The sequence below is a fragment of the Mastigoproctus giganteus genome, chromosome 10, assembly GCF_048544385.1.
Source record: "Mastigoproctus giganteus isolate SK-2022 chromosome 10, ASM4854438v1, whole genome shotgun sequence".
Lineage (NCBI taxonomy): Eukaryota > Metazoa > Arthropoda > Arachnida > Uropygi > Thelyphonidae > Mastigoproctus > Mastigoproctus giganteus.
In genome coordinates, this window is record NC_143584.1 from 86,500,982 (window position 1) to 86,522,481 (window position 21,500).

At 38.0% G+C, this 21,500-nt stretch overlaps 1 protein-coding gene across 1 annotated transcript in view; it reads left to right on the plus strand.

Moving 5' to 3' along the window:
* LOC150079135 (T-cell activation inhibitor, mitochondrial-like) overlaps nucleotides 1–18,666 on the plus strand; it is a 200,974-nt gene extending 182,308 nt beyond the window's left edge. Inside the window, exon 9 of the mRNA XM_090383819.1 lies at nucleotides 18,299–18,666. Coding sequence (XP_090239945.1) covers nucleotides 18,299–18,548 — 250 coding nt within the window. The 3' untranslated portion in view covers nucleotides 18,549–18,666. The remainder of the gene's footprint in view (nucleotides 1–18,298) is intronic.
* The last annotated feature ends 2,834 nt before the right edge of the window (nucleotides 18,667–21,500 follow it).

Sequence of the window (21,500 nt, forward strand, 5' to 3'; positions counted from 1 at the left end):
TAGATTAACAATGGTCGCAGGCAGAGGTGAAAGTGATTCTTGCACTGCTTCTATTGGAGTGGGCATCAGCCTGGAAAGCAAGGTGCTGAGGATTTGTAGAACTGCTAGTAGTCATCATGGAACAAGTAAATACATAAGCTGTTTTTGAGTGACTAAGAATAAGAACAAGTGTGTGACTTGCATATACACCAAAGCTAGGAGTATAGTAAATAAATTTGATGAATTTGAAGTGCTGGTCAAGACATCAAAGGCGGATATTAATGGGATATCAGAGACCTAGTGTCACATGGATATAAGGAATGCAGAATTTGAATTTGGGGTAGTACAATGTGTTCAGAAAGGACAGATGAGAGGGAGTAGGGGTTATGCTGTTAGGAAACAAAATCTGAGGTAGAGCATCCAATTGACATGGGTAGACAGTGCAATGTTGAGTTAGTTTGGTTGACATAAACACTAGGAAAACAAAAATGAGAGTAAGAGTGTGTTATAGGCCTAATGACTCTTATGAATACAATGAACAATTGTACAGAGAAATAGTGCACCAGGAAATCAGAATGTCTTATAATGGGGGATTTTCACTTTCCAGATATTTACTGGATGACTGTTGTCTACAGCATGTTTGAGAGGCAACTAGAGGAAGTAATACTTATCAGCAGTGATTATTCATGCATTAAGAAACCACAGATAAAGGTACCTCTTGGTGGCAGTGATCACTGTATACTGATGTGGGATTTACTTAAAGGTGTAACACCATTATGGGACCCCACAAAATCATATGTGACACAGAAAATGTTATCTTGGTGAAAATTGACCTTTGAAGGCATATCAGGCCCAACAGCTCGAGCCAGTACTCTTAGGAAACACTTTCGAACATCTTACTTCTCGGAATTCCTTGTTCTGATCAAAACTGATAAACAAAAAACTGACTAATTTCATATTAAAGGGGCCATTCACCATACAAGAGTTAATCAGTGTCAGTTAATCAGTGAAAGAGTTAATTCTTACTATGGAAAGTGCCCTTGGACCACTTTTGCCATATCTATGGCGAAATATTTCACCATATCTATGTGAGTGCTCTTCCTTTATAACAAGAAACTTTCTTGAAGAGCAGTTTCTGGATGCTTGGTATAAGGCAAACATCCCAGCGTTCACTAAGCCAGGAAAGGATTCCCTGTCATATTAATTATTATCCTGGCTGTTTCAAAATATAGGTATCCACTTTTGATCATTAAATAAGATGGGAAAACATCTGTCTGAGATGTTCTCCTAATATGAGCACCTAGAGACAGTTTTCTTTGATATGGTAAAAGTTTATGACTCAACCTGGAGATAGGTATTTTAAAAGACTTTTATAACTTGAGTCGCCGACCGGGCTAGCCGGGTGGGTAAAGTGCCTACCTGGCAACCCAAAGGTCGCGGGTTCGAATCCCGCTTCGGGCTTGGATCAGAGTACTGCAAAAACCTTTGGAGGTGCATTATGGCCACAGAATCCGATGCGCCAACAACTTATAAAGGGAAAAAAAATAATAAATAAAATAACTTGAGTCTTTAGAGGTCATGTCCGTTTTTTTTTTTTTTTTATTAAGGATCTCTTATCTCATCGTCCTTTCCAGCTTTTTGTGGGATCCATCCATCCTCTCTCTCTCAGCCTTTTGGCCAAGAGGAGGGAGAACCCTGAGCATCAGTTTTAAGCATTACACTTTTATGCCATAAAAGTGAATTCTATTACAGGATAACTTCCTCCAATTGTAAACATCACCTTCTGTGTTGACAATTTTAAAATACAGTAAACCCCCGCTATTCGTGGTATCTGTATTCGTGGTTTCACGATCACTGATTTAATATAAAATGAAACCTAAAAAAATGTGAATTTTAAAGCGCCGTGAATATTTTTCGCCATAAAAAAACATGGGCGTGGCTAAAATTATCTTTCCCGGTCAAAACAGCGCTCAGTGGGTGGGAGGAGAGGGGTGACAAAATCGCGAGGGTGGATGTTTCTCGCTAATCCTTGTTCAGTATGTGTTATGCGCTTGTCATGGAAGGTTTCGTTGTTTGCTTTTAATTTATGTGTTTATAAATTGAATAAATTTATCAATTTATAAATTGATATGCTTACAAAAGTGATAATTGTACCATTTTGCAGTGTAAAACAGACTTTTTCGAGCGTGTTAACGGAAGAAAGTGACTTTATTGTGGACAAGTTCTTTCTAACCCGTACAAAAATATGGCTACGAATAACAAGGGAAATGTGAAAAGATCAAAGAAGGTGATGACATCAGCGAATAAAATTGAGTTATTAGACAAATTTTGTAATGGTGAAAGTGTCTCTTCAGTGGCAAAACATTATAAAATCAACGAGTCAATGGTACGATCAATCAAAAGATCGGAAGAAAAAATCCGCCGTAGTGTCCGTGAAAACACGCTAATTGCTTCAAAAATTTGCTCTGTAACTCGTGAAATTAAATTAGAAAAAAAGAATAAAGCTTTAAATCTGTGGATAGAAGACCGAACTCAAAATAAAATTCCGTTAAGTTCATTCATCATTCGTGAAAAGGCAAAACTCCTTTATCAACATTAGCGAAACTGGTGATAGCACTGGCGGGATAAGTATTTTAGCTAGCAAAGGCGCTGGTTTGAAAGATTTGTTTGAAATTTCTAATAAATATTACATTTAATATTAAATTGTTTCTTATTTTCAATTCGATGCCATATGCTTGCATTTCACTATGTACTGTCTATGTACATAGTCATATTATGAAGGTACGTATAATACATACATAGACAAAATTTTAGACTAGTTTTTCTTATATATTTCATACTTTGGAACGGAACCCCTTTATTACTATGGGAGCCATAACTCAGTATTCGCATTATCAGTATTCGCGACATTTCTCAGGAATGTAACCCCCGCGAATAGTGGGGGTTTACTGTTTATTCTCAGTTGTGCAGCATGATGATTATGGAAAGGTAGCTGCACGATGTTGATTTCCTCAACTCCTGGTGCAGGGAACAGCAATGGCTTCAGGTTATAATTATGAAAGTTTATTTTTTCTGCAGGTGTAATCTTCATCCTGAATCTGAATTGAGGCATGGACAAAATGCTACCCAGTAGTACACAAGACCAGATTTTTGGGGCTAACAAAGGAACTGGAACAAAAAATAATTTTGATACCTGGATTTCACGAATGCTTTTGATAATGTTGCACATAAGACTGTGTACAAATTGGAACAGTGTGACAATAAGGGCAAGTTAATGTATATAAAAGGATAGCTGAGCAGGAGAAGACAGAGTGGTTATCATTGGACATTGCTCTTTGTAGACCAATGTTATTAATAGAGTTCCCCATGGTTCAGTGCTGAGCCCATTGTTGTTTTCACTATTTACTGATGATGGTATAGCAGGCTTATTGTCTAAGTTTACAAATGATATAAAGATTGGCAGGGTGGTTAATGAGAGTAATCAAGGTATGCTACTGCAATAAGATTCTAAAAAAATTAGGCAGATGAGAAATGGCAGTTGAAGTTTAACATTTAAAAATGCAAGATACTACATATGGGTAGCAGTAATCTCAGATTAATGTACGAACTGCAACTGTGTGGTACTACACTCAATGTAGTGGAAAACAAAAAAAAGATGTGGGAGGTGGGGGGATTGTGCAGTCAGATATGAAGTTTTCTGGGCAGTGCAAACAGGCAGCCAGTACACTCATGACGTATTTTGCTAGGAGGTGATTATCCTAATTGTATAAGGCAATGGTTTGCCACACATATTGAATATTGCATATAGGTCTGGAGGACTCATTTTAGGAAGGATATAGATCTGCTGGTGCAGGGAACAGCAATGTGATTGATGAAGGGAACAAAAGGGTGGTCTTATCAAGAAAGACTTCTGTCTGAAAATTGTAGCACCTGTAAGGTGATCTGATTGAGGTGTTTAAGGCTTTGACTGGAGCAGTGAGCAGCTTAATACTAATGGGATTCTTTCTCAGACTACACACCTAGGGGCCAAAAATTCATATTGAGGAAGAATAGTTGCAGAATAGACGTGCAAAAGTTTGCCTTAGCCAGTGGATGGTTGATTGTCAGAACAAACTTGGCTCTTGTTGTGGAGGTGTAGAGTTTGAATAAATTCAAGTGATGGATAAGTGATGTGGAAGTTTTTTTTTTTTTTGATGCTGTATAAGCTGCCTTTCTTGCATCATTTGCCATTACTAATACTTCGTGCACAACACAAATCCTCCATGTAATCTTACTTCTTGAGGTCCAGCTGATGCACTTTATTATGTGTTTGTATGATCTAAACTAGATTACCAGTTACAAGTATATGCATCAGTCTAAACTGTGTACCTGTGATTGTTGGACCACATCCACCATCAGCAATTTATATTGCTACTGGAGCATTTTGAACATTCCTTATCCAAAGCCTATATATTGAAGTAAATGGTCCACAAAATTGGCCACTTAGGTTACCACACTTAAAATTTCTAGATTTTGTTTTGCCTGTGTGGGGGGGGGGAGTGGATGAAAGATCTCATATACCATACAAAGGTTCAAATACAAGATGTATTACTTGATTGCAAATTGAATGCTGTGGCCCACATAAAAGATGGCCATGATGAGCTTAGGCCAGCAGTGCACATGATTCACTTATGGGCAGCAAACTGTGTTGAAGGTTTTTGAGAATCTACTGTAGTCATATGTAACCAGATGTCAGTTATCTTTGTGAGTTTGTTTTTATTTTATATCACTCATAATTTCTTTGTTTTTTTTTTCTAAAATTTGGACAGCCACAGTTCTGTAATTGTTTGAAATCAGGCCCATGTTTATATGCACTTTTTTAAACCCAGAATTGCCACCAGAAATCAGCAAGCACTGTATAGGAAGCTGAATGGCTTCAGGTTCATTAGGAAGGCTGCTATATATAACCCTGTTATCATGCTCACCATTGCAAACAGTGTTTCCATTAAAGATGATATTATCATTTCACTTATGTGTAATCTTACATCCTTATGCTAGACCAGGGGTCAATATAACATTGTTGGGGTCGATTCGGGGCTCAGGGGTCAATAGAAAAATATAAGACATCATTGTACGGGTAATATTTAATTCGGTTAACTTGGATTACCTCCATCCTGAATGACAACGCAATTAAGAGTGAATAGTGGGAACAGTGACATGAATAGGACCTGTAAGACGGAGCAAGGTTATGAAAATAGTTACGGAGGCCAATCAAGTAGGCCAAAATGACGTATTTACCAATAAAATAAACGGATGTCGATGGTTCCTGCCCGGCCAGCATGGCAGGAGCGAGATTGCAACACGTGCTTGGTTGCTTATTTACTTATACTTACATGTATTCGATCCCAGTATAATTTTTGCCCATCGACATACAAGTGAGTGTTAATGTTCTAAAATTCATCAACATACATATTATAATTCAATTGTTATTCATTCACAAACTAAACTTCTCTATGTTGAAGAGTTGAGCAGGGCTGGTAGTTTTGTGCATCCTATAGAAATACGTGAGTAGGTATATTATTTAGACTTATTACTTTTGCTTACTGACTTCAATTTTAATTATTTTGTTAATCCAGTATCCACATTGGCAGCTTCAGATTCTAAAAAGAAATGCAGACAATATTTGAAACTTGGGTTTATTGCTTCATTAACAAATGAAACGAGGCCTATGTGTCTTCTTTGTGAAAAAACTTTTAGTAACAATGCAATGAAACCAGCAAAAATGAAAGATTATCTTCAAAGACTCCATCCCGATAAGAAAGATAAAGATCTTGACTTTTTTAAAGAACTGAAAGAGAAATACACACATCGACCAACTATAAAATCATTTATGAAAGCACCTGCCCAAAGCTGACAATAAACAAGGATTAACAGCCTCCTACAATATTGCTTTTAATATAGCAAAAAAAAAAAAAAAAAAAGGAAAAGTATATACAATTGCAGAGGACATTGTTATGCCCACAATCAAAGAAGTAATTGAAACCAAAATGAAAAAAGATTCTGGCCCTGTTTTAAAATGCTTACCATTGAGTGTGAATACCATGAAAAGGCGTATTGATGAAATGGCTGAAGATGTAGAAAAAACTGTAGCATCAGAACTCAAAAATAGTAAGTTCTCTATCCAACTTGATGAATCTACATTCGATAGTTCTTTTATTCTTATGTAAGATATTATAGTAAAACCAAACATCAAATTATTGACGAATTTTTATTTGCAAAATATCTTGAAAGTGATGAAATGGGGTTGACAATTTTTCAGCGATTGGAGGAATATTTACATGTATGATATTCCATTTACTAATATAACAGCAGTAGCCACAGATAGTGCACCTGCAGTGGTGGGCCGTTATCGAGGTTCATTATATAATATCAAATTTGTCAGACAAGACTTTCCCTTAACAAACCCATGCTATGTCTGAATTATTATTGCAGTTTTGTCTAGGTGATCCTGCATCACTTCTTTAACCAGTGAATCCATTATTTTCCCCGGAACAGAAGTTAAACTAACAGGTCTATAATTATTTGAACCCCCTTTGTGAATTGGGGCCATACATTTGCACATCTCCAGTAAATGGGACCTCCCCTGAATCTGGATGCTCTCATAATTATGGCCAAGGATTTGTTTACTTCCATTGCTGTTTCCTTCGATACAACTGGATAGATTCTATCTTGCCCCAGATGCCTTTTTTATGTTTAATTTCAACAATTTCTACTCCACTTTTTTCTCCATTATTACAAAATCATTTAGCTCCCTGTTAGAGTTTAGTGAACTTCTGTCCTTTGCTTCCTTACAGAATTCCTCAAGTAAGAATGTAGATGCAAAATACTCATTCAGTTTGTCAACTATCTGAGCAGGATTATCAACTGTTGAACCATCAATATCAAGTGGACCAATCTGATTCATGCCCTTCTAGAGTTTACATAAGTAAAGAAGTCTTTGTTGTTTTTCTTTGTATCCATTGCGACTTGATTACAGACTAGCCGTAGGCTTCTGTGTTACCTGATAATTTATATGCATCCCATACATATTTCTTCTCTGCCACAAGCCTCATTAGTTCATCTGACATCCATTTAGGTCTAAATCTTGAACAATATTTCTTAATTGGTATGAAAAGCCTAGTAACTTCCAGGATTAATTCCCTGAAGGTCTCCCATATTAGAATTCACTGTTTTTAACATCATCAATTGATCCTACTGTATAGAATTCAAAAACTGCCTGAGACCACTGTAGTCACCTTTACGAAAACAAAAACCCTTCCCTTTACACTTGATGGTAGTTAAATCCCATGTCAGTAGACTGATCACTGTCACCTAGTTGTTCCTTTATCTGCAATTTCCTAATGCATGCATCATCACTGCTGATAATCAAATCAAGAGTATTACCCTCTCTAGTTGCCCCTCCAACATGTTGCTATAGCAATTCTCCAATAAATCCACAAAAGTCGTGCTAGTGTGTGGGTGCTTTACACACCTCAGTCAGTGTTCCCCCATACATGTTTAGTTGTGAAACTTTGCTGAACACACCTTTCAAGCCATTTTTGAACTCCCTGCAAACTTTTTTTTTTAATGAATCTAGACCTGAATAAGTATTGCAAGTATACCTAACTATTGTCTTAGATAGAGGCATAATTACATCCTTGTCCTTACCAGTCTTAAACAGAGAAGACGTGTACCTTCCTAACCACCTCTTTCTATACACTGAATGGAAAATTTCTTGTCATACTTGAGAGGGCGCTGACTCTATTTAAAAGTTACAGCTGTCAGTTACAAGCTCCGCAAAAACGATAAGTGTTTGCCTTTTATTTACATGATCGTTGTTTTATATTGTACTTAATACGTAGTCATATAGTTATAGTTACGCTGGTTATTTTTTATTTTAATTTAGATAAAGAGTTTTTGTGGATTTTACTTACGATAGGTAAAACCGTTATTTTTGTTTGATTTTTGTAGCCATTGTTTTTGTATATAGGGAATTCAAAGTTTTTGTAGGGAATTCAAATTTTTTAATTGAGGTAGCTAGGTAGCTCTAACGCATAATTATATAGTAATACGCTTCACTGTTTCTATTTCATAGTTTCTATTCAAATACTACTGACATTTAATTTATTGATTTTATTAATTTAAACTACCATGCCCCGAACTAGAGCAGCAAAGCAACGGGCACAAAGTGGCAGGAGTGTTGTGACTCGGGGGAGAACTGAGGGGGGCGATTCTCCAACGCGTCACAGCCTAAAAAAATGTGCAACTTGTGAAATGTTTGCCGAACTCTCTGGAACGGAACATGATATTGCCATGGGGGATGTCTTTGTGTGTGCGAGATGTAAGGAGTGTAAGGAAATCAGGCGACAACTCAGCGTTGTTATGGGCCTATATGAGGGTTTGAAGGACAGGGTGGATGCCCTCGAAGGAAATAAATTGAGGGGCCCATCAAGCTCTCAGCTGCCCACATCAACGCCAGAGCTTGCACTTGGTCATCGCGCAACACAGCGGCAAACCCCAAGGCAGAATGCGCTGGTCCCACAGGAACTATTAGTTGTTGGTGACTCTATTGTCAGGGAAACGGGGAACATGCTATGTAAAAAGGATAGGTGGAACAGGACCAGGGTATGTCTGCCAGGGGCAAAGGTTGATGACGTTGTAGAGCGGATATCATCTTTCAAGGGCACAAAAGGTGATATAGTTGTACACGTTGGCACTAATGATATTAAGAGTAGGAGACCGGCAGAATTACTCAACAAGTACAGGTCACTGTTGAAAAAAAGCCGAGAATTAGGGTTGCATTTGAAAGTGTCTGCAATTCTGCCCAGACACGATAGGAGGGAGTATATGATGAGAGCCTTGTCGATCAATTCGGCCCTGGAAAGATTGTGCAAGGCTCAAGGGGTAGAATTTTTTTCAGCCTGGACTGTACTTGTTAACAGGAGAGACTGCTTCTACAGGGATGGGATACACTTAAATAGAAAGGGTGCAAGAATATTTGCTGATGCTATCGAGGCAGTGTTAGGTGGGTCGGAAAACTGCTAGCTTGGGGGGATACAAAGACTAATAGTTTAACAGTAACCGCAGGCAGAGGTGAAGGTGATTCTTGCACAACTTCTATTAGAATAAGAAGCGACCTGGAGCGAGGGGTGTTGGGGGTTTCAGGGACGGATGGCAGTCATCCTGGAATAGTTGGGTATATGGGATGTGTTAGGGTAACAAGGAATAGGCATAGGGGCATGTATGCTTGCATGTATACCAATGCTAGAAGTATAGTAAATAAATTTGATGAATTTGAAGTGTTGGTCAAGACATCAAAGGCGGATATTGTTGGGATAGCAGAGACGTGGTGTCACAAAGATATAAGGAATGCAGAACTGGAATTTGGGGGAGTACAATGTGTACAGAAAGGATAGACAGGACAGAAAGGGAGGAGGTGTTATGCTGTTAATTAAGAAAAACATAAAATCAAAAGAAGTGCATCCAGTTGATATAGATGGACAGTGCACTGTTGAGTCAGTTTGGTGTGACATAAGCACTGCGAAAGCAAAAATAAGAGTAGGAGTGTGTTATAGGCCTAATGACTCGAATGAGTACAATGAACAATTGTACAGAGAAATAGAGTGGGTCAGTAAATCAGAATGTCTTATAATGGGGGATTTTAACTTCCCAGATATTGACTGGAACTTGTGGGTTGGTCACTCACACACTAGTCAGACTTTTGTGGATTTATTGGATGATTGTTTTCTGCAGCAGCATGTTCGAGAGGCAACCAGAGAAAGTAATACTCTTGATCTGGTTATCAGCAGTGATCATTCGTGTATTAAGAATTTGCAGATAAAGGAACCACTAGGTGGCAGTGATCACAGTGTGCTGAAGTGGGATTTACTCAAAGAGGTAACTACCGTCAGGGGTAAAGGAAAGGGTTTTTGCTTCCGTAAAGGGGAGTACAGTGGTCTCAGACAGTTTTTAAATTCTGTACAGTGGGATCAACTGACGATGTTACAAACAGTAAATTCTAAGTGGGAAGCATTCAAGGAATTAATCGTGGAAGCTACTAGACTTTTCATACCGATGAAGAAATATTGTTCAAGGTTTAGGCCTAAATGGTTATCAAATGAACTAATGAGACTCGTGTCAGAGAAGAAAAATGCATGGGATGCATATAAATTATCAGGCGACGTAGAAGCCTGTAGCAGATATAAGCTAGTCTGTAATCAGGTCACAAAGGAGGTTCGGCAGGCAAAGGCGGATTACGAGAAATCTTTGGCAAAAGATGCTAAGAAAAACAGCAAGGATTTCTTTACTTATATAAACTCTAAAAGGAAGGGGATGAATATGATTGGTCCACTTGACATCGATGGTTCGACTGTTGATGATCCTGCTCAGATAGCAAACAAACTGAATGAGTATTTTGCATCTACATTCACACGTGAGGAATTATTACAGTTTGAAAATGGAAGAAGGTTATCAAATTGTACCAGTGTGCTTAATGATTTTGTAATAACTGAGAGCAAAGTGGAGGAGGAATTGTTGAAGTTAAACATAAGAAAGGCACCTGGGGTGGATGGGATCTATCCAGTTATATTAAAGGAGGCGGCAAAGCAACTAAGCAAACCCTTAGCCATAATTATGAGAGCATCCTTGGATTCAGGGGAGGTTCCCACGGACTGGAGATGTGCAAATGTATCCCCAATTCACAAAGGAGGTTCGAAGGGTGACACGAGTAATTACAGACCAGTTAGTTTAACTTCTGTTCCGGGTAAAATAATGGAGTCACTGGTTAAAGATGCATTGCAGGATCATCTAGACAAGACTGCAGCAATAATTCAGACACAGCATGGGTTTGTTAAGGGAAAGTCTTGTCTGACAAATTTGATTGGTTATTATGATGTGGTCACAAAGGAACTGGATGCAAAAAATAATTTTGATATCATATACTTGGATTTCAGGAAAGCTTTTGACACTGTTGCGCATGGAAGACTACTGTACAAATTGGAGCAGAATGGTATTAAGGGTAAGTTGCTACAATGGATAAAAGGATGGTTAAGTGGGAGAAGACAGAGGGTGGTAATCAATGGGTGCTGCTCTTCGTGGACTAATGTTATTAGTGGAGTCCCACAGGGTTCGGTGTTGGGTCCACTGTTGTTTTGTATATTTATCAATGATATTGATGAAGGTATATCAGGCTTAATGTCAAAGTTTGCAGATGACACGAAGGTTGGCAGGGTTGTTAATGACAGTAATGGCAGTGTGCTACTGCAACAGGATCTAGATAATTTGGGCAGATGGGCTAAGAAATGGCAACTGAAGTTTAACCTTGACAAATGCAAAGTACTGCATATGGGTAGAAGTAACCCCAGAGAAACGTACCAACTGTGTGGTACTACACTTAAGGTGGTAGAAAATGAAAAAGACCTGGGAGTAATTGTGCAGTCAGATATGAAGTTTTCTGAGCAATGTAGACAGGCTGCTAGGGCAGGTCATGGGGTTTTGTCAATGATATATAGGAATTTTGCTAGCAGGGAAAAGGTGATTGTCCCTCTGTATAAGGCAATGGTCAGGCCACGCCTTGAGTACTGCGTACAGGTCTGGAGGCCTCATTTTAGGAAGGATGTAGATTTGCTTGAGCGTGTACAGAGAAGAGCAACACGATTGATGAGGGGAATGAAGGGATCCTCTTACCAAGAGAGGCTTAAGTTCTGCAAATTGCAGTGGCTGGAGACTAGGCACCTGCGCGGTGATCTGATTGAGGTCTATAAGGCCTTGAATGGGTTGAGCACGCTGAATTCTGATGGGATCCTCCCACTTGTTCAGAATACGAACCTACGGGGACATAAGTTCAAATTAAGAAAGGATAGATGTAGAATAGATGTGCGGAAATTTGCCTTTAGCCAGCGGGTGGTTAATTGCTGGAACAAACTTCCATCTGTCGTTGTGGAAGTTGATAGGTTAAATAAATTTAAGGAGGAACTGGACAGGCATTTGGAGGGTATGGTGTGATTTTTTTTTTTTTTTTGGCTGATGCTGCATAAGCACTTGCTTTCTTGCATCAAGTGCCACTACTACTACTTGTCACACTTTGTTGCAGAAGCAACAAAGTGTTTGAAGGCTTGTCTCATTGACTGCTATGATATGGTGTATTATCAAAAACTATTACAGAACTTGCCTCTTTAAGTCTTTTTCATCGATATATGCTGAAATTGATGAATTCCATAAGTGTTGTGTATTTAAGTAAGCTTAGTCATCTCATTTGAAGAAAACATGGAAAATGTTTTTCTGTTGGACAGTAAAGCTTCAATTTTGAATGCAATGTATGACAAATGATAACAATTATCTGGTTTTGTTCATTAAGAGTAATAGTATAATGATTGAAAGAAAGCTATAAATGCTTTTTCTGGAGCTTGAACATGTTTTGTATTCTTGTTTTGACTACCTTTTAAGGTATGAATTTCAGTTATTAATGAGTGTAAGTAAATTGATACACGTTTAATTTTGCAAACTTTTTGGACTAGGTGTACCAGATTCGCCGTTTGTATTAAGACATGGAAAAATGGGAACTTAATCTTACATTTCTGCTTATTCTCATAAATGAGAGTAAAGATAATTTTAGCACATAAAATTAAGATTAATTGGTAAATTACTGTATAGGTAGGTATGTACTGTATGATCTGATATAAGCACTGTTTATAATGTACATATTCTTCACGTTTGGAACTTTAATATCTCATTTCCATATGGGCTGGAATGATTCAACAGTGGCTGAAGGAAGAGTGAATGTGAAGTGTCCAGCTATGTCCCCCCCCCCTGTTGTTTTTGTTGCAACTAATGGAGGACCTTACTCTCTGCAAGATAGTAAAATCTTCCCTTTGTGAGAAGATACTTGAGGATGTGGCTAAGTAGGCACCCTTATTCTCTGAAATAGGGGTCGGTAAATAAAGAGCATGAAGCTGGTAAAATGATAACTCTTTTAGTAGTTAACTTTAATACTAGATTACTGAGAAATACAAGCATAAATGTTCACATCTTAATATTCAATAAATATTAGTAACATAATTAAAACCTTACATTAATCATCCTGTTGATCTGTTTTCATTTCACTATCACTTGTAGCAAACATTAAAGACCTGGTAAATTTTTCAATGATACATTGTTTCTTATCTTGAAAACAGTTTCCATTTTTCTTGATTTATGCTAGTTATTCCTTGTTTCGTTTATTCCATTTCATTTAGATTTTGAATAAAATTTTTCAATTTAGCTCATATTAATTCAAATTGCAATGGTTTGGCAGTAAATCTAAGGCAGCGTGTCTGAACTCGTGGAGTATTCTATTCAATGTGGAATGTTTAAATGGCTAATAATTCATATTTATGCATACTAGGTTGAAATGATACATTTGTGCATTACCACTCTATAATATGTTACTTCTGCAACAAAGTGTTTAAAGGCTTGTTTTGTTGACTGCTATGATATGGTGCATTATCAAAAACTATTACAGAACTTGCCCAATTTGGCAGTAGTTGCTTTAGCCAAGCTTCAAATTATGTTGATTCATTTGGCTTCATGGTAGTTGTTTTCAGCATTATATGTAAGCATCGAGTTTGAAATAAAGCTGTTTGTATTTCCTGCACTCATTATAATCTTTTTCCAGTGTGACCACAGTCCATGGCTCCAAATAATTCATTGAACAAATTTCTCTTTCTAAGACTTTCTGTTGGGTTTTTTGTTTTCTTACATTTAAGCCCCATTTGTTTCAAAATTTTATGCATAAATTTGTCTTATAACTGGCACCAATTTATTTAAAGTGTGAACACCTTTCTAAACCTATAGAATTCGTGAATAGTGCAACAAATAACAATTGAGTGGACCGGGATTCAAGCCCGTAACTACTAAATATGATAAATATTTGTATTGACGATTTATTGTAAACTACTTACTTGGTTGTTGTGCAGGAATATAAACAGTAAATTTATTTTTTTTTTACACGTCAGGTGTGAGGCTGGCTGATCACTCCATTTTCTACCTCTTTACCTTACCCTTTTTGCAAAATGGTTTGGTTTCTCATAATCAGCCTTTGTTTGCCTTACCTCCTTTGTGACTTGATTACAGACTAGCCATAGGCTTCTGTGCCGCCTGATAATTTATATGCATTCCATACATATTTCTTCTCTGCCACAAGCCTCATTAGTTCATCTGACATCCCCTCAATGTGGACACCTGTACATGGTGAGGAGACGTTCCAGTGATGCTGCTGGTTTTCCAGATTAGCATCACTGGGATCTACGCCCATACCTTGGTTCCAGGGTTACATCATTGGAATACGGCGTGTGCAGCCATGTGCCGCGACCCGTGGAATTCGGAAAGGGGATCCTGGTGGTTGAGGGGCCCAGCCTTAATACACCACTTTGGCCCCTGCTTCAACAAGACGGGTGGTCCCGGACCAGCCCGACTGGGATCAATCGGTGGGTGGTTCTTACTGCTAGGGTCAACTGTGTTCCAATAAGAGTCCCTCCCTTTGGTCCTGGGATGGGATCAAGGCTTATTGGAAATGTGGGTATGGTGCCTCTAAGCTAACTTGGCGTCCCATTCGTGTACGCAGTACCTGCTAGGTCACAAGTGGGCGTCCCCTCATAGGGCTCCGTGGTGGGTGAGGTACTTAAGGCATCTGAAATTTTTATCTTACTCCTATGAGTAATTTAAATCCATCTTCTTCTGGGGCCCCAACAAGGCCCTTACCCAATCTAGACGATGATATAGAAAACACCTCTGCAAAAAGAGCCAGGACTGAGGATAAACCACCACCATCAGTGACACCGCTTTTCCTCATTCTCCATTCCACTGGAGAGCAGTCAATTGGAAAGATGTCACCCTTCTTTATCCAGAAAGGATTACAAGGGTTTTGAAGGCTCTGATTTGAAAAAGGATTTGAAGCCTCCAGCACAAAAAATCTCGAACTCTACATCCATAGGGGGAATACCTATCACCGTAGCCCCCCACAAAACTCTGAATTCTTCACGAGGTGTTATATCAGAGTGGGACCATCTTCATGTTTCTGAAGAAGAGATCTGCTCTGAATTAAAAGACCAAGGAGTGACAACTGTCAAGAGAATATCGATACGGAAGGATGGGAATCTCGTCCCTACCCGAGTTCTTATCCTCACGTTCAACACCCCACTCCCTCCAAGTTCCACCAAGGCAGGCTATCTAAACTGTCCAGTGAGGATTTATATCCTATCCCACTGCAGTGTTTTAGATGCCAAAAATATGGCCACTCACAAACATCTTGTCGTGGTAACCCTGCCTGTGCTCAATGTGGTGTTAAAGACCAGGAGAGCAAGGAATGTTTAGCTCCAAAACCGACCTGTGTCAACTGCCAAGGAGAGCACCCCGCCTACTCTAGAGCATGCCAGCGGTGGAAGGATGAAAAAGAAACTCCTCCTCCACTTCCCAAGTGTTCGCTCACTTGGGAAGTGGAGGAGAATCCATACGGAAGTGATCACTTCCCTGTGATAACCTCTTTACATAGTGGGAGACCGATCAGGCTGACTGGACTGCCTTCCAACAACAGGCAAATTTTGACCTCAGTACCATCAGTCAGGAGCCTATCAATGATGCAGTAACGTACATCACAGAAATTATCGTCCAAGCAGCTGCGAATGCTGTTCCAAAAACATCTGAACGGTTTCCACCATTTCCCAAACCTTGGCAGAATTAACAATGCACAACAGCAAAAAAGGCTCAAAACAAAGCGTGGGGGATATTTTGCCGATATCCTACCACAACCAAACCTTATAGCCTTTAAACGCGCACGAGCCAAAGCATGCTATATCCGCCGCCAGAGTCAGAAGGAATCGTGGATCCGTTTTACTTCATCAGTTACTCAGTCGGTCTGGAATAAAATCCAGAAAATGAAGGGAAAATATACATCCCACCCTTCTTCAATCCTAGATTATAATGGATGCACTGTTGCAGATACAACTGCAATAGCCAATTCTCTTGGGGAAACATTCTCTAACATTTCTGCAACATCTTCCTATTCCCCAGAGTTCCTGTCCTGAAACATAAAATCGAAAAACAGGCACTTAATTTTAAGTCTAAGAGCATCTATCCGTACAACAGGCCATTCACTATACAGGAATTGAAAAGAGCTCTTATTCTTTCCAAAGCAAGTGCTGTTGGACCAGATGGCATCCGTTATGAAATGATTAAGCATCTTTCACCAAAATCTATGGATTATATGCTCATTCTATGTAACAGAATCTTTATTGAAGGACAGTTTCTGGATTCCCGGCGTAAGGCAATCGTTCTTGCCTTTGCTAAGCCAGGAAAGGATCCAAAAGTCACTACTAATTATTGTCCTATTGCTCTGACTAGCTGTCTGTGCAAAATCCTGGAGAGAATGGTTAATTTTCGTTTAATATGGTATTTAGAATCAAATGACCTTGTCTCCAACATCCAGTGCGACTTCCGCAGGGTCCACTTTGGACCATCTTATTAGACTGGAAACATCCATCCGGGATGCTTTCTAAGACGTGAACATTTGGTGTCTGTATTCTTTGACATGGAGAAAGCGTATGACACAACTTGGAGATTTGGCATCTTAAAAGATTTGCATAGCCTTGGTCTTAGAGGGCAACTTCCCATTTTTATTAAAAACTTTCTAGCCAATCGATCTTTCCAAGTTCATGTGGGATACTCACTCTCTCGTTCCTTTAGCCAAGAGGAGGGAGTACCACAAGAATCAGTTTTTAGTGTCATGCTCAAAGACCTTAATGACAAGGTTGCCCAAACACCAAAGCAACCCCTTCCACCCTGGCATGCTCATGTTCCAACATGCGACTTCTCCCTTAGAAATTGGGGAAAGTCGGACACTCCATCATCTGTCTACCTGCAGCTTTATTCAGCACACCGAGCTGAACATTCTGACTTCACGCCAGTTTACACAGACGGTTCGAAGTCAGAATCATATGTGGGATCTGCTGCTGTCTTTACAGACTGCACTACATCGAAGCAGATTTCCTCTGAATGCAGCATATTTACTACAGAGCTGCACGCTATAGAGTTAGCCTTGGATCAGATTAGTAAATGCCTATACCAACGGTTCATTTTATATTCCGATTCTCTCAGCGTGTTACATGCTTTAATAACTGTAAGATATAATTCTCATCCAGTTCTGTCGAGCATTCAGCAGAAGATTCACTTCCTCCGTGAACGTGAATATGATATCCGCTTCTGCTGGATTCCTAGCCACGTTGGGATTAGGGGAAATGATTTGCCTGACACCGCAGCCAAATCAGCAATTCCCAATAATAACCACTGCCTGTCAGTCCCCTATACAGACTACAGGCAAATAATACACGAGAAGATACACTCCCAATGGCAAGATTCGTGGAATAGACAGACTACGAATAAATTATATCGTATAAAGCCTGTAATTGAACCGTGCCAGTCTAGTCTGCGGAGGAATCGTAAGGAGGAAGTTGTTCTTGCCCAGACCCACATAGGACATAGTCATTTGACTCATTCGTTTTTGCTGAGGGCTGATGACCCTCCTATGTGTGAGTCATGTGGCACAATTTTAACAATTAGACAAATTTTAGTTGACTGTCCAGATTATAGCAATATCCGTTTTACCGCTTTTAACCGTCTTACTGAGCCGTATACACTCAGTCAGATTTTATCCAACTATGACCATGTGCCTGCTATTTTTAGCTTTTTGAAATCAGTAAACCTTTTCACTCATATTTAAAAAAATCTACCTTGTTATTGTTACTTGTTTTACTGATATTTGTCTTTTAATTTATACTTATTTTTATACCTTGACTTAGTGATCTAAATCATTAGGCCACTGAAAATTTTACTTTTTATGACCAGGTTTTGGCGAATCATAGCCTTAGTCGCTAATGCACCAATAAAACCCAAGCAACAACAAGAACATCATCTGACACCATTTAGGTCTAAATTTTGAACAATATTTCTTAATGGGTATGAAAACCCTAGTAACTTCCAAGATTAATTTCCTGAAGGTCTCCCATATTAGAATTCACTGTTTTTAACATCATCGATTGATCTTACTGTATAGAATTCAAGAACTGGCTGAGACCACTGTAGTCACCTACAATGCCAAGGCTTGTCCAGTCGTGAACAGACTATATGTAATTAAGCTGAAATTTTTCCAGAAATAAACATTCATATTCAACATATATTTTTCCTACACGATTAGTAGGAATAATATATTATTAATACAATTATGATTATAATACAAATAATTACATATACAACTGTTTTTATTTTTTGACAGAATGAAAGTTCTAGAGTGGGAAGTTCATTGCTTGAGTATGTCAGTATTAGGATTATTGTCATTAAAGAAAGATGACAATATAACGCCAGACTTAATGGTAAAGTGCTGTGAGCGTTTAATAGAAAATGCTGATCTCTGGGCAGCTTATTTGCGAGATTCACGACTGCGAGTTTCACATTACTATTCTGTATTACAAGATGGTGAGATCTGCATTCCTTGGAATTGGAAACAAGCTGAGATAGCTCAATGAATTTGTCCAGATGAATGTACAAAATTTAATTGCAATTTAGTTTTCAAAATGATTACAATTAGAATTGTATCAGTTTGAATTTGAAACTATTCTTTCCCTAACTGTTCTTATATATAATGTAGCATTCTAATCATTTATTATTATCATTCTAGTCCTTCAAGAATTATGTAAATATTGTATTTTAAACACTACAGTTTGAACTAGTCTGAGTTTATACTTAGGATACTATAGATCTTATATATTTTTTATAGAAAACTGTACTGGAAAAAATCTTTTCTATTTTACCACTGTTAATACTCATCAATAGTAATAAAAGTAGTGTTATTTTAAAGGCAGCTGAGTGATGTATTTAATAACAACACATCACTCATAATTACCACATATACCAGTGTTGATACTTAGTGCTAAATAAAGGACAAAACACTGTAACCAGAATGCAACAACAGATTTTTTAAACCGATTGTCTTTCTTGGAAATATTGAAAAATTACAGGGGGTTATAAAACAGCTGTATATATCCCGAAAATTTTTGGGGACATGGCTTATATAAACAATCCCCCCCCCCACTTTCAGCTTTGGTTGCAGCATGCAGTTCTGTCATAATTGGCAACAAAAGCTAAGGGGCATCTGTTAAAAAAAACCTATGAATGCATAACTGGAAAAAAAAAAATATATATATATACAGGCATACCTCGGTTAACATTACCTCTGCTAACGAAGCTTCGATATAACGAAGTCGGAAATTTCAATCCCCATTTAACATAAAAAAAAATATATTCCAGTTTAATCACCTGAAATCTAAACAAACTGAAGAAATTACGGAAACCTTTGGAGCTTCTCGTGGTTGGTTCGAGAAATTTAAAAAACGGGCCAGGATTCATAGTGTAAAATTAACAGGAGAAGCTGCAAATAAGTTTCCAGAAAAACTAAAGGAAATAATTGAACGTCAAAATTTTCCAAATTTGGTGTTCAATGTTGACGAAAGCGGTTTGTTCTGGAAACGGCTACCAACAAAAAGCTTTATTTCTATTGAAGAAAAATCAGCTGCTGGGTTCAAAGCAGCCAAAGACCGTTTAACGTTACTCTTTGGATCAAATGCCTCTGGCGATTATAAATTAAAATTGTTATTAGTTTACCATTCAGAAAATCCGAGGGCGTTAAAAGGTAACATAAAAATGAATTTACCTGTAATATGGAAAGCAAATAGAAAAGCGTGGGTTACCAAGGAGTTATTTACTGATTGGTTTGTTAACCACTTTTGTCCTGAAGTAAAACGGTATTGTCAAAAAAAACAACTTTGAAGAAAAAGCTCTTTTGTTGTCAGACAATGCTCCGGGACATCCTACTGATCTTAACACGTTGGACACATGCATTCCTGTCAAAGTTGTGTTTCTTCCAGCAAACACAACTTCCCTGATTCAACCATTGGATCAGGGAGTAATAGCATCATTTAAAGCTTATTATCTGCGTCGAACATTAAGCAGTTTAACTGAACTAGAGGATAAAGAGGAAATGACAGTTAAAACTTTTTGGAAAAACTACACCATTAAAAACGCAATTGAAAACGTTGATAGTTCTTGGAAAGAAGTCACTAAGAAATGCTTAAATGGAGTTTGGCACAAAATATGGCCAGAAGTTGTACTAGAAGAAGAAAATAACATCCAAGAAATTAGAAATGAAGTTATCCAGATGGCTCAATCACTAGGTTTCGAAAATGTCGATGAAGAGGATGTTAGAAATTTATTGAATGCAGAAGATGGTTTTTCAGTGGAAGATTTAGAAAACCTTGTTAGCAACGAAGACAAAGATGATGAAGACGAAGTTAAAGAAGTTCCTGCCGAAAAAGTGTTAACAACCAAAGATTTAAAAGGGTGCTTAAATGACATTGAAAACGTTTCAAATTTTTTTAGTGAAAATGATCCTGATTTAGGAAGAAGTGTTATTGTTAAGCGATCAGTGTTAAATGCAATAACTCCGTATAGGCAATCGCTAAATGAAAGAGGAAAAAAGCATAAACAATCAACTTTAGACTCATATTTTAAAATGAGATTTCACTTTGTATGTAAGTTGACTGTTTATTTAATAAAACTTTTCTTTGTTCGAAAAAAAAAAGCTTTTCATTTTCTTTACGTAGGAACGTATCCCTATTCTGGCCATAGTATTTTTACCTCTGAAAACGAAGTTTCGCTTAACGAAGTAATTTCGTGGAACGCATCCTATTCGTTATTCGAGGTATGCCTGTATATATATATATATAGAATGGTTATGAACAAAGGCTAAAAGCAGCCCCTTTTGAATATTGGCACTACTCCCATTTATATACCAATATAAAATAGACAAGATAATTCAGCTAATCAGCATGATGTTATTAATTCCATTATATATTGGACTTAAATCCTATTGAATTAATGTGTGGTTATAGTAAAGAATAGGTGACTGAAAATAATGCCAGTGTAATGGAAAATGCTGCAATCACGAGATGAAAATTGATAGGTACACCAATGGACTTCTTTATGAAGTTATTATTTGCTTTGAATAAAGTTGTTTTAGTAGGGTTTAAGGAGCATCACTGACTAAGGCCATATTTCTCCATGTATATTGTCTATATGCAGAGGTGGACTGGGGAAAACAAATAGATCAGTGTGTAAATTGAAAATCACACTGGCCTCCAGCCTACTGTGGTTGCCTCAATAAGTCTTATGGCCAGTCTGCCTATTGTCTGTATGTTGCCTGTGTTCTGAGGTCAATTTTCTGTTTTGCTGGAAGAAAAAACCATACTACCCTTTCCTGAGACTGACAAACTCAGCCACATTGTGAAAAAGTCCCATAAAAATTCTTTGCATCATCGACGGGACTCAAACTCGGGTCTTTTTCACCCAATATAGGTAGGGAGGACGACAATTCCACCAACTGTGGTGCCCACGATGGCATTGAATCATGATTCAAGTGACTT